At 39.8% G+C, this 14180-nt stretch overlaps 1 protein-coding gene across 2 annotated transcripts in view; it reads left to right on the top strand.

Moving 5' to 3' along the window:
* The window catches only part of LOC102096676 (ras-related protein Rab-10), a 33917-nt gene extending 20141 nt beyond the window's left edge, over positions 1-13776 (top strand). For both annotated transcript variants that reach the window (XM_065053418.1, XM_065053419.1), the window contains 2 exons: positions 2988-3089; positions 13397-13776. In XM_065053418.1, coding sequence (XP_064909490.1) covers positions 2988-3089; positions 13397-13471 — 177 coding nt within the window. In that variant the 3' untranslated portion in view covers positions 13472-13776. The remainder of the gene's footprint in view (positions 1-2987; positions 3090-13396) is intronic.
* Positions 13777-14180: the final 404 nt, after the last annotated feature.

Below are 14180 nucleotides of genomic sequence, written 5' to 3'. Positions count from 1 at the left end.
GAGCTCACTCCCAGGCCTCTGCAAGTACTGGCATGGTCTGGGAGGGAGCAGGTCAGGCAGCAGTGGGAAAGCATTGGATTAGAAAGTGCTAGGGAAGTTGGATGCATCCATAGACATGATGAAGTTCACCCAATTGTGTTGAAAGAGCTGGGCAATGTGACTGCGGCCACCGTCAGTCAACTCTGAATAATTGTGGTGGTTGGGAGAGATCCTTGTTAACTAGAAGATGCCAGCATGACACCCATCCTTAACAAAGGCAAGGAAGGGGGCTCAGGAAGCTATAGTCAGTCAGCCTCGCTTCAGTCAGTGGAAGGATCATGGGGCACGTTGTCATGAAATCCTTTTCCAAGGACATAGAGGACACAAAGATAATCTGGAATAGTCAAGAGGGCAAATTGTGCTTCACCACCCTGGTTGCACTCTGCAATGCCAGGAAGTGACTCTGTGGACAAGGGAGTAGTTAGTGGTGGTTGTGATGTATCTTGATTTTAATAAGGCTTTTGTCACCCTCTCCCATGGCATCCTCACTTGGAAGCTAGGAAATGTGGGCTGGGCAAGTGGACCATTAGATGGACTGAAAATTGGCTGGACTACCAGAGGCAAAGGGTAGCAATTGAAGGCTGTGTGTCTGGTTTTTAGCGAGTAATGAGCAGAGAACATCAAGCGAAGTGGGGCTCACGTTCAACATCTTCATCAGTAATCTGGCTGATGATACAAGGAGACTTGCATGTGACATGAGGTGGAGGGATGTGACTGGCACAGCAAATGAGAGAACACCAGTTCTGTGGGACTTTGATACACTTGAGAAATGGGCCAATGGAAACACCATGAAATTCAGTAAGAAGTGCAAAGATTTACACCTGGGATGGAGTTATCCCTGGCATGGGTCACTGCCCTGCTGCAAAGGACCAGTGGGTTACAATGAACACCAGCTTGAATACAAGTCAACGGGTGTTCTCTCATTGCTTAAAAGCATGTTGGGCTGCATTAGAAGGATAAAGGACTGTAGATCTGGGAGATTATTACCCCCCTACTTAGTGCTGGCAATTCCACATGGGATATGGTGTCCAGCTTTGGCTCTCCCATTTCAATAAGGGTGTCAAGAAACTGCAGAGGGTCCAGCAGACAGTTGCAAAGGTGACTGAGGTCTAGTACTGGTAATCCATGAGGAGAACTGGGGGAACTGGGTGAAGAGGAGGCTGAGGAGCAGTTATTGGTCTAGAGCAATTGAAATGTCTCTTCTCTGTAGAGACAAACCATAAAGCAAGGGGCAGCAGACACAAGTCCTGGCTTCGGAGGTTCAGACTGGAGATAAGGAGAACCAGTTGCACTAGAAGGGTGATGTAGCCATGGCAGGGGGTCCCATAAAGGTTATAGAATCTCCATTGTTGGTGGATTTCAAGACTCGTGTAGACAAAGTCATGGCTGTCTCCATATTGTCTGGACAGTAGCTCCATTTCAAGAGGGGTTATATTTCCAAATGTTTTTTGTGATTCCATGATTAAAACAATTTGTGTTCATCGGATTTTGTACATAGGTAGCCTCTAGGAATCTGTTACATGACACAAGAAAAAAAAAAGGACTACTTAATAGTAGATTCTGTGTACATTACAAGCTGCCAACCAGTCTTCTCCACTTTATTAGCCCAGTTTTTTTTATTACCTGTATTTTACTTTATGAACCATTATGCATTATTGTTTTGCACTGGCACTTGCCAATAGTCCAGTGATCTTAACTTTCCATAACAAGTTGCTGCAGTACCAAAAACAGGTCATAGCAGTCAGCTGGAGTTTTAGAATCCCTTATGAAGGTGTCTGCTTTAAGAAACAGTCCAGATCTCGTCTTGATTTTTGAAATTACATTTTCTTTTAGCATTTTGGAAAAGAAACCATTGTGCTTACTTTTAATCTACTTTTAATATAATCTTTATTATATTTTGACTAAAACTTTGAAGTCCAGTTCTTGTACCTTCATGCCTGATTTTGGAATTTTGTTATTTCTAGAGCACATTGAAAGCAAACATAACTGCCAACATTAGACTTTTTATCCTAATGGAGAGCCTTCCCAATAAATCATTAAGTGGTCAGTAATTACAGGATTTTCTGTACAATGTAAGCAGTATTTTCTTTGCCTGCGTTTGTCTTCTCCAGTCATGGACTGAGAAGGAATCCATTGCAAAGGGAATAAATAGACTCTTCTGCTATGTTCTTCTTGCAGATACTATTCCCACATTGGCCCCCTCCCTTGGGAGGCAATGATGCAACTGGTTTTCTCAATGTATTTAACTGTATAGATTAGAAAAAAGTTTAGGACCTTAAAAAGCTATGTTTTTTTTTTTTCTCATGCCAATGTATCTCCAAGCTGTCTGTAAGGGAAATTCACTGGAAATAAGAGAGCATGAAAAAATGAAATAAAATCAACCACTGTAAAGTATATGCTGCCCTTTTCTTCTAAGTATTTTCTCTCTTCTCCTGCTACCTAAATAGGTTTTCACATACATATCTGTTATTTGCTTGCCTATTATCATTGTGCTTCTCTCTCTCTGGTAAAAAGGAGCATCTCTTTTTTTTTTTTTTTTTTATGTTTCATCATGCCTTTCTTTCTACAGTTTTTGTCATATTTTTATCTATTATTTTCTGCAGGCACTCCATTAGTTTTCTCTGAATAATTGCCTAGGAGCCAGTTCATTTTCCAAATAAAACATTGAGAACAGACCCACTAGAGTTTATTCTTCTTATTTGCAAGTAAAGATAGATTTAAAAAGCTGTTTTGAAAATGCAAAAAATTAAGAAGAATGTTGTAAGAGTTACCTGAATTTTATAAACTGAGGATAAATATAGAGTACTTTACTGAGCTGACATTTACTAAATCAGTGTTTATATAGCATGTTAGAAGCTGTCCACCTCCATATCTCTTGCTATTAGTATTAGGAAGTGGGTTTTTTTTCCTGAAGACTGTTCATCCCATTGCCTGCATTTGTTTTTCAGCTTGCTTGGGAACATGGAATACCCTTTTTTGAAACCAGTGCTAGAGATAATGTGAACATTGAGGATGCATTCACAATCTTGACTAAGGAAATACTGGAAAAGGTAGGCTCCTTTTCTGAGTAGAAAGAAAATGGGAGATTTTTCTTGGCAGATTGGGTAGACAAGGTTGTAAATACAGAAGAGGTTTAGCAAAGCACAGGCAATGTTGGTTTTGCATCATGGAGTTAATATTTTGAGGGCATCTTGTAGCTGTAGACAGAGGAGGAATGCGGGAGAGAAGAATTGTGGGAGAAGAGACCAACAGAACTGGAGAGCAGGTAAAATACAGTTCAGGGAGAAGGTGAAAATCCAGGAAAATTGCATTTGTGGCATTCCTTCCCATGCTTTTCCTCAAGGGACATGTTAGCAATTCTAGAGTAGTTCCACTTCTGTGCCAGAAATTCCCTTTTATGTAGGTTTCTGCAGAGTATGCACACTGTGAAGATGCTACATGCTGATGGAATGAGCAGACCTTTTATGTTCAGCAGTCAAATGCTTTATCCAAAGTTCATAGTTGTTTGTTTGGATGATTTACGCTAGTGCTTTTGAAGTTATTAGGACCTAAAAAATTGAGTTAATTAGTGGTAGAATCTCTATTGTAGCTGTCAGAGCCAGTATCTCTAACTACCTCAAGTGTGTTGGCTTAAAGGTCCTTACTCCTCAGAGTTGCAATACTTTTGTAGGACTGAATTATTGTTAATTAGCTTTGAAAATGTTTTGCATCGCAATTTATTTTTGGACAGTAGAATATTATTTTAGACATTAATGGATGTTCTTCATGCACTGCATTATCATTGTCATTCATCACCAATATTAGTTATACAAAACTAACCTTCCATTCCGAATATTCGTGGAATCATAATAAAGATAAATGAGCAGAATTACTGACAAAGTCACACGTTGCAGTGTTTTGTAAGTAGCCATAGGGGATGGTCAGAATAATAGCTCAGGGTTGGACTGCTTCTAAATCAAGGTCTTGTTGTATTGTATGATAACACAAGCTATAATTGGTTATTTTGGGCCTGGGAGGGGGAAGCTTTTGATTGCTTTAGCATGAAAATAAAGCTCAGCAACTCAACAGTCAAATGTCATTTAGAACAGGAGGGGAGTGGCACTTGAATAGCTGGTGGAAAGTCTCAAATAAGATAACTCTGATTTCTTGTAAATGAAAAAGACATTGTCTGCTGCAAATAGAGAATGTATTTGTTAGTGTGAAGCATGAAATCTACAGAACAGTAAATATGATTATAACTTCTGCAAAGACAAATATGTGTGAAGTGAGCATTTCTGCACAGTGTGTTTGGGTAAGATCCGAGAGAAGCCTCTCCAGCATGCAGAAAATATGTTTGGGTATTTCTCACATTAAGGTTGCCTCTATTTATTTTACTTTAAGTAGAACACTAGTATTCCTACTTATCTTCATGAAAATTCATGGGTTTCATAGTGTGGACATGCAAACAAATTCAGACCATGTTGAAAATATTACACTGCTGCATGGCTTGAACTAGAACTGCTTGAGAATACAGTTGTACACTGTGTGCATGTGTGTGTGTTTGAAACGTATGTCCGTGAGAATTTGTCAAGTTCATAGTAACATTTCACCTCATCTAGAAATGTTTACAGTCCATGATGGGGCATCAAGTACCTTTCCTTTGATGTATAATTTGCCATTTTTAGTGAAATGCTTTTGTTGATTTAAACAAGGACTCCTTTAGCCAATTGGTTTTGCCAATGGCCTGATAAGAAAGAGTTCACAGCAGAAAAAATAAGTCTACCATACAGTTTCAGGTTTGACAAAATAATTTGCTTGTTCACAAAACTGTGAAATCTGCATGTAGTACTTGAATTTAACTTCAACTAACTGATGAAATTTTGGAGAAGGGAAGGTGCAGTAGGAAGTGTGACTAGTAGCTGTGAAAAATGACATGATAGGTGCCAGTCTGAGATCAAGTTCAGTCAAACATCCAATACGTAGTGGTAAAATATGCACTTGATGATTGTAAAAAGGAGATTCAGCTTTGCACAGTGTTTTGGCCTGAGACACCTATGTCTGAGGTAGCAGGATATCAGGGCCTCCCTTACTTCTGCCATAGGACCACCTGCCCCAGACTGATGAGATGCTTCAGTGGAAGTGTGTCATTGCTTTGCCAGTCCCACATAGGAAGCTCATTTAAAGCAACACCCTGGAATAGTGTATTATGGCCAGGCTTTGGGGAAGTATGTGGAGGTCATTCAAAAGTAAGATAGCCTAGGCAGGGCAAGCTGGCTGGCAGTAGACCATTTTCAGATGCATTGGTCTGAGGAAATGAGGATTTTTTTATACACACTCTTGTTCACCATCTACTATGGGCATTTCTTTATTAACTACATCTACCTAAAATACTCCTGTAGATGGGGAAGATCAGTGTCCAGACTTACAGATCTCATACAGAAGTAATCAGCTTCTTGATTCTTTTAAAATTTACAACAAGTTGTGGTTCAGTGGAAGACTGGGAAAAAACACATTAAAATGTGTCAGATGTAAAAACCAAAACTAGGCAAACAACCCCAGTTTGCATTGTCATTATTTTGTGCTTCATTTTCCTATCTCTTGTGATTTTACTTATAGTGGGCCTAAGGGAGAGAGAAGACTTCTGTATCCCAGCGATTCAGATAACTAAAGCACTGCTTGACCTTTCACATACTATCTCAGCCATTCTATGCTGGGTCTCAGTCCTACGGTTCTAATTTACGTGGATAGTCTCATTAAAACAGTCGGATTTTATTTGATGGCTAATGCCGGTAACAGCTAAGGTGGTTTGTTTGGACATGTTGACAAATAACAACAGTATTTTATTTATTCATGATTCTTGTGAGTCTCAGATATGCTTAAACCTGTTCATTAACAGATGGCAGCTGTTCCTTAACAATGCTTCTGGTTGCCAGTGAACTATTTGTACTTCTGAGTCAGTCCTCAAAAAACAACCAAAACAAAAAAAAATACCACCCAGAATGCAGTTAGTATTTGCACTTTTGTGTTGTTTGGTTTCATGGCTGATGAGCAGTACTCTTCTCAACTAGCTTTATAAAAAAACATGACAAGCCTTTATATTTCTGCCTTTGTGGGTGTGGTGGTTGATATTTTTCTAAACTAGGACCATAAGGAGGGAAACTCTATTCAACAAACAGAAAACAAAACAAAAACAAAAAACCACACACACACACAAAGTTTTTGCTCTTCTCTGAAGACTGCTGTAAAATTAACCAAAATTTATGTTCTGCCTACCTCTCAAGAGTGATTGACTACTGAGATTGTTTTAATGCAATATTAAATAAACATATATCTGCTGAGCAGAGAACAGCCAAAATCCAGTTAAGAACTTTCCCTGTGCTGTTGAGAGTAACATATAATGTTTAACAGCTGGATGTCATTTGAGATGAACATTCAGGCATCAATTCTGTCCTTCCTTGATCTCTTTACCTTCTCCTATGGGAACAAGATTTTTGAGATTACACTGTGTGTCCAATTCCTTTGCTCCTAAAGTACCTTTGGAACTCACTAGCTGATTTTAAACAAATTTGGCAGGTCAAACTAAAAGATAACTAAGCTCCTGAGGAGTTCCTTGAAAATAAGGTGTTGGGTGAAGGACCGGCAGAGCACTCTGCACAAAGAAAGTCTCCAGCCTTAGTTCATACAGTGTTAGACAGAGATGACTACACAGAGAGACTGAAAAATGCTTCGACCAGCCACTCCAGCTGGAACTTGCATCATGGATATCCAATTTAATTCACTGCAAGACCCAAATCCATAGGAAATCGGATTTCATTATTGCCAAGGTTCATGGAATTATTAGTTTGTCCAAAAGATCCCTGTGTCTCCAGCAGTGCACATTCAGTGCTTATTATCCTCAGTCACACATGGAGCCCCAGGCTTTATTTGCCCTTTATTTATCTTGTACTGACCACAGCATATTAATTTCTTTGTGAGCTTTTTCATAATGCTCGTAATGCTGTATTTTAGATCTATTTTAGATTTTTATCTTCATAACTGTCTTAGTAACATTAGGTACTATATTCAGCATTGGACACATGGGAACCAAGGTACAGAGATTAAAGCAAACAGGATAAATGGTACCAACTCAGTGCTGGTGCAATGTAGGGCATAATTTTACTACACTATCTTGGTTAATTAAAAAAAAAGTCTGTTCTGGACATTGCATGAGCCAGATATTCTTCTGGAAGCAGTAGCATATAATTAGGTAATGTAAATTAAAACTTAATCACATAATGTTTGAATATAGGGGATGAGATTCATCTTAGAATACAACCTTAGCCAGCTAAAATTTACATGACTGGGCTGGTGTGGTTGTATGGAATCATCACTATTCATTGGAAAGAGATGCATCTTTTTAGGATAAAATTGTGTTCTGAAGGTGCCTTTCTCTTTCCATTGATTATGGAAGACCCCATATCTCAGCCTATATGGTTTCATATGGTCAAAGTTAAATAAATTAAACTGTGGGAGACTAAAGGAATGTTACACATGTGATTGACTTCTGGCATTTGCTGCTTCTGCAAGATCTTGACTTTGAAGCCAGATTGCTCTCTTAATTGGGGTTTTTGAGGTGCAACTATATTAATCCTTACATAGATGATCTGCTGGGTTGGGGAACCTTGGAGTAACAGCACAGTGGTCTTCTCAAGTTTATGAAAGAACTAATGACAGTACAACATTGTTACATTCTACCATGGTATTAACAGAAGAAGGAGATAGAGACCCACACTCTGCCACCGGGTCATATGTTATAGTAGGGTGGAACAGCGGGCTTTGGGAGCAAGGCCTTTATCCCCACTTCTTGAGGAAGGTGTTGAGCAGCAAGTAGGTCCTGCTGTGCCTGATCCCCTGTCCTCTCCTGCTTCTGTCCCTGTCTCCCCAGCGATCACTTTCTCTGCTAAGATATCCCTGTCTCTTGCTTGATACTGCCTGTGACCTGTCCTGCCCGTTCCTGTTGCAAGAGGACTGTCTTGCATTGTGAACAAGTAATCTGAATTACAGAACAGAAGGAAAACACATCAAGAAAACGGCAGGACCGATCTTAATAACTGAGCTCTCTCTGCTGGCAGTTCAGGCGCAGAAATCACATGAGCTGGGTTGCATGGAGTTCTCAGCCATGCTTTGCCAGGCTTGCTCAACTATCACTGTTACATATAAACAAAATTATTGCGGTCATTAAGTATGTTCATTTTGTCATTAGAGAGGGTAAAAATCCCTGGAATTTCAATAAGTTGTAAATAATAGTAACTTCAATTACAGTCCCTTCTGCTTGTTTCTCTAAAGCCTGTGGTTTTCCAACAGGCGCTCCAGGTCTGCCTTTCTTGAGGGCATTGAAATGTATAGCGTTAAATTCTTCCAAACCCATAGTGAACCACCTCCAAAAAATTGAACCAGTAGCAAAATATCAAGAAGTAGTACCAGAGTAGGTGAATCCAACTGGGTGTGACACTGCTAAATTGAGCAGTTTTCCAGCAAGGAATGGGCAGCTGATCTTAACTAAGATCTCTAAATTTACTCCACCAGAAGCCATTCAAAGAGCTTCTCTAATTTTATTTTTTTTAAATGATATTTCCCTTTGTACACTAGCTTAGCTTTCTTTACCTCATAAAAAAAAAAAAAAAACGCCAAAAACGTGGTGTCTCTGCCATCTCATCACAATTCCTGTGTCTAGAAGTTAGGTATCTATTTCACACCAGTGATACAAACCCTGCTTAGAGCTGGGGAAGAGGGACAGCTGGCTGTAAAGAGCAGTTCATCCTATCTGATTTTCTGCACTGATTCAGCAGAGAGCTTAAAACCAGCTTAAACAGATGTGTGCCTGTTAGGTGAGACACGTCTGCTGTGCTATTTAACAGGAAAAACTAGTATTTGGTGGCAGGAGGCTTCAGTGTCTTACTAAACTGTAATTAGGGCTTCTTCTCCAAAAAAGGTGGATGAGTAGCCCAAGTGATTGCATCTACATGGACACATGCAGCATGGACAACAAACAGGAGGAGCTGGAAGCCATTGTGTATCGGAAAAAACTATGATAGACTTGCCAACATGGAAACATGATGGGATGATTCACACAACCGGAGTGTTGCAATGGAATTCTATAAACTCTTCAGAAGGGATAGGCAAGGGACGTTGGGGTAGCTCTGTATGTTAGGGAGTGTTTTGGCTGGGCCCAAAGAGTTGTGGTGACTGGAGTTAAATCCAGTTGGCAGCTGGTCACAAGTGTGTTCCCCAGGGCTCAGTATTGGAGCCAGTTTGGTTTTACATCTTTATCAGTGATCTGGATGAGGGGATTGAGTGCACCCTCAGTAAATTTGCAGATGACACCAAACTGGGTGGGAGTGGTGATCTGCTAGAGGGTAGAAAGGCTCTACAGAGGGATCTGGATCTGTGGGCTGAGGCCAATTGTATGAGGTTCAACAAGGCCAAGTGCCGGCCGGGTCCTGCACTTGTGTCACAGCAATCCCAGGCAGCGCTACAGGCTTGGGGAAGAGTGGCTGGAAAGCTGCCCAGCGGAAAAGGATCTGGGGGTGTTGATTGACAGCTGGCTGAACATGAGCCAGCAGTGTGCCCAGGTGGCCAAAAAGGCCAACAGCATCCTGGCTTGTATCAGGAATAGTAAACATTGTGGCCAGCAGAACTAGGGAAGTCATTGTCCTGCTGTACTCGGTGCTGCTGAGGCCCCACCTCGAATCCTGTGTTTGGTTTTGGGCCCTTTGCAACAGGAAAGACATTGAGGTGCTGGAGAGAGTTCAGAGAAGGCCAACAAGCTGGTGAGGGGTCTGGAGCACAAGTCTGATGAGGAGCAGCTGAGGGAACTGGGGCTGTTCAGCCTGGAGAAAAGGAGGCTGAGGGGAGACCTTATCACTGTCTACAGCTACCTGAAAGGAGGTTGTAGTATGGAGGGGGTTGGTCTCTTCTACCAAGTAACAAGTGATAGGATGAGAGGAAATGACCTCAAGTTGTCCCAGGGGAGGTTTAGATTGGATATTAGGAAAAAATTCTTCACAGAAAGGGTTGTCAGGAATTGGAACAGGCTGCCCAGGGAAGTGGTTGAGTTCCCATCCCTGGAGGTGCTTAAAGGACATGTAGATGTGGCTCTTAAGGACATGTTTTAGTGGTGGACTTGGCAATACTAGGTTAATGGTTGGACTGGATGATCTTCAAGGTCTTTTCCAACCTAACGGAGTCTGTGATTCCAAAATCACTGCAGAGTAGAGCAGCATCTGTGTCTGTGGTGGTATTTTCGAAACTGAACTTTGTCCAAGATGCTAAAGTGGAGATCTGAGCTTCTCGCTACCATTCTGGTTTATCTCACCTTTTCACAGTCTTCTGCTGATTGTTGGCTGGCTTGTAGGGGAGTGCATTAAAACAAGCTGTGCTGAAATGTGAGCTGGCAGTTTAAGTGTTCAAGGAGCCCTGAAGAAGGAATGCTGCCCGCCTTGTTCTCACAGGTGGGAGAGACTTGCATACCTCCCTGCTGTAATTTCAGGAGAGGAGGGTGCCCCACCTTTTCCAGGGCTGGGCTGAAGTTGAGCACTACGTGGGATTGTCCAATTGTTGCTTCAGCACTTTATGCAGGACTCGTGGTATCTCTCCAGGTTATGAATGTACACTTTTAAAATGTGTGTATAGCACTTTTGCTTAAATGAATCCCAGGCCCTTAGTTGCTTGATGAAGGTCCTGTACGGAATAGTCTTATTGAATTGAAGTGATTCTCAACATTTAAATAGCTTTTAAATCAAACTATTACCTCTTCTTATTTGTGGAGAGATGGTTCTTGTCTTTCTGCTCTAATTTGTTGATGAACTACTATCAAATAATGGTTTTACAGATTATATGAACAATTACATTGTTAAATAAGTTTCACCATTCTTAATCACCTAGAGTCCTAAGGATCCTTGCACTACTTACACATGAACAACTTACTCGCCACCCAAAAGTACTATTAAGTAGTAAAATATTTGCAAATAAGTATCTTCAGTGTTTAAGGAACATGCAAGTGTCTCCCCTTTAACTAAAAGCATCAAGTTGAATATTACCTGCAACACTGTAAAATTATCTGTTTCCTCTCAAGTTAAGTGAAACCTGAATTCTGAAATTGTTCAAACAGGAATTTTTCTAGACCTCTTTTACAACTTCAACTGTTTGGTTTTTTTTCTTTTGAAGAAAAAGCAGAGTTGAAACAAAATCTACTTTATGTCCACAATAATCAATCCTCAGTGTTATTTCTTGGCCTCAATAGAGTGAATTTAAATTTCTTATTGTACCATTATTTTCCATAGCTTTTTTTGTTTCGTTTTTCTCCTCAGAATCTTATCTGTAAACCAGAGTGGTGTCTTGTTCCTCAGGATGACAAGGTCGTGGTTGTGTACTTTTGGTTCTGCTTTGCTCCCGCTTTTAAAAAGGTCTTCATGCTTTACATTTAATTGTCTGCGCTTCAAAAGTATCGGATACTGTCTCCCCCTAGCACAGATCACAATGGCTAATGCCTGTACTCAAGCACCTTATGCAACTCTGTAAAAAATTAAAACAAAACAGAAGTTACAAAGCTGCATGTTGGAATTTGTGTGAACTCTCAAGGGTAATAAAAATGTTATGTCTGTTGGTACTTGTCGCTCAAACAAAAAAGTCCAAGTGCGCATGCTGTATTCTTTCATACATGAGTTATATGTGACTAATGACAAGTAATTCCTAAAATCAGTAAGTCTCAGTCTTCCAGTGTCCTAGAAGTCAGAACATCGTGTTAATAATTTTATTGATGACACCTTGAACATGTGAGGTTTAGCCACTACGATACCTTTCCTGCCCTCTGCTCCTGCCTCTCTCTGTCACTTCTGATCCCTTCCCAGGTGTTTCATTTTCTCCCCAGCAGCTGCACTGGGGAGACCCCTGGGGAGGAATGAGCTCAGCCCCCTCCTGGTGGGGATGGCCCTGGCAGGGGCAGCTGGAGGAGCTAAAACTATGACTACAGAAGGAAAAGGGAAACAAATTTCATGTTTTTTCTCCAGAATTCTAGGTAGGGTTAAATATTCTCAGCAAAAGAGGCATAGGGCTTATTGTAACATGCAGGAACCTTTTCTTTTCCCCTGGTTTTGAGTCAGCTGAGTGATTTTAGGTGAACCTTTCTGGATGTAGTCAATGTTCAGCTACCCTGTGACATTGCAGGTTCAAGTTCTCAATTCTGAATCATGATTAGCATTGTACTACATGCTACCTTTTTTTCCCCTCTTATTTTTTCATGTGCTTTGAATTGGATGAATTCCAGCTTAGGTAGCTGTCCTCTCTGGAAGCTTCTCTTTATTGTCAGAAATGGCGATTTATGGCTGTTGGGTTTGGGGTGAGAGAGGAATGTGGTGAATCCAGTGGTTGCACTTACTTCTCTCTGTATCAGTACGTACTTGGCAAACCTGCCAGAAGTAAGCAGGAAAATGGCAAGTAGAGAAGTTAGGATATTTATTATTATTTTTTTTCCTAGGCATGTGACAATATTCTCTATGTCTTTCTGTCTTGAGTTCAGGATTCGGTGTTCGTAGTTTTAGAGTACAAGATTGCAACATGTGCTTGTACTGTATTGCACAACTGAGTTTGATTGTTTCTGTGGTCAGCACTAAGTATCTAGTTGAGTTTATTGCTGAAAGGAAGAGTCCTGCTTTTCTGATTGATTTTTTTAAATCTGCTTTTACAATCAGTACATAGATGACTTACAAGGGTGGAGTGCTATTGTGATAATTTATCTTGATAAAGATGGCGTTGTTTCCATTTGGGGCTATTCCTGGTAATTAAATAGAGGCAAGAAAATAGAGAATTTTAGTGAATTTCACAAAACAAGTTAACGTCCTTTATAACAATTAATAGCCTGTGCTTTTTTTAGTGGGTACTGATGTTCTATATTTCCCTGTTCCTTTCAACTGGATTTTTGCATGCCATGCTCAATACTTCCAAGATGAGTATGCTTAACTGTGAATTAGTGAAAATTGGTGTAGTCTACAGCAGAAGCTGTACAACTAGAATAATTCCTGTGACTAAAGATTTACAGGATCAGTTTGTATAGTTTGTAGTGTCTCCTCCAAAGACACTTTCTATCATCCGTCACCTTCAGAGTTAGGAGGGATGTTTGAGGCAGCTAAATAATGTAAAGATAGCAAGCTGAGACTTGTATGTGCATGAATCTCTGTCTAATTTATTAGAAAATGGCAATCTTTTAATTAAATATTCCAAGGAAAAATATATCTTGTGACCTCACCAAATCTTTTACATATTAAAATATGTGAAAATTGAAGCTTTTTAGTTGTTGAGTTCTAGTTATCTTAAGTGTTTGCCTTTTTTTTTTTATTTACAGAAAACCTGTGTATTATATGACTTAGATGTTGTGACTCTCCGTGAAAGTAAGAAGAGAACCTGCTGTGCATTTTGAAATACTGTTTCTTATTCAATTTTCTCTTCAGAAAATATTAACTATTGCAAAGGAACATACAAGATTTTAAAAGTGAGCCTGTAATTCTAAAACACAGTATTTACGCATCCTTTGTATTACACAAACTTTGTTGCCAAATGTTTTGATATGTTTATATTATATATTTTCATATTGTTAATGTGAAGTTAATTATCTGACTTTGGAATTATTGGATGCATCACAGGATGAATGCATTTGCATACAAATGTTTGCAGAAATGAAATCTAAGTGTACTAATTTTCTCTTATTAAAAAAGATTACCTCGACTCTTTTTCCTGTGTTATTTATACTAGATTTGTAATGTAATGAACTTTGACATTACACAGGCCACCTTCTGATATAAGAAATCACTTATGCTATTCCCCAGATAACATCTCTTGAAGTAATTTTCTGGGAAATTTTGGTGTTGTTTCTTTTATACCCATTTCAGTGACATGTTACTTGAATACCCTTGAACAGGGAGGCTGCAAAGGGGGGAGCTGGGAGAAAAGAATAAGCCATATACAAGACCAGTACATTGCCAAACATTCCTTAGAAGGCAGAAGACATGGAACAATAGAATGCATCCAGTAATAAGTATCTTGTTAACATAAACTTTTATCATTCTATAAATTAATTCACGCAGGTGTTAGCAGCATACCTGCATTTTCAAATGTCCCTTTTGTTGTAA

This window comes from Columba livia, chromosome 2 (genome assembly GCF_036013475.1).
Source record: "Columba livia isolate bColLiv1 breed racing homer chromosome 2, bColLiv1.pat.W.v2, whole genome shotgun sequence".
NCBI classification, from domain to species: domain Eukaryota; kingdom Metazoa; phylum Chordata; class Aves; order Columbiformes; family Columbidae; genus Columba; species Columba livia.
Note: the sequence above shows the minus strand (reverse complement) of the source record. Positions and strands in the feature narration are given on the sequence as shown.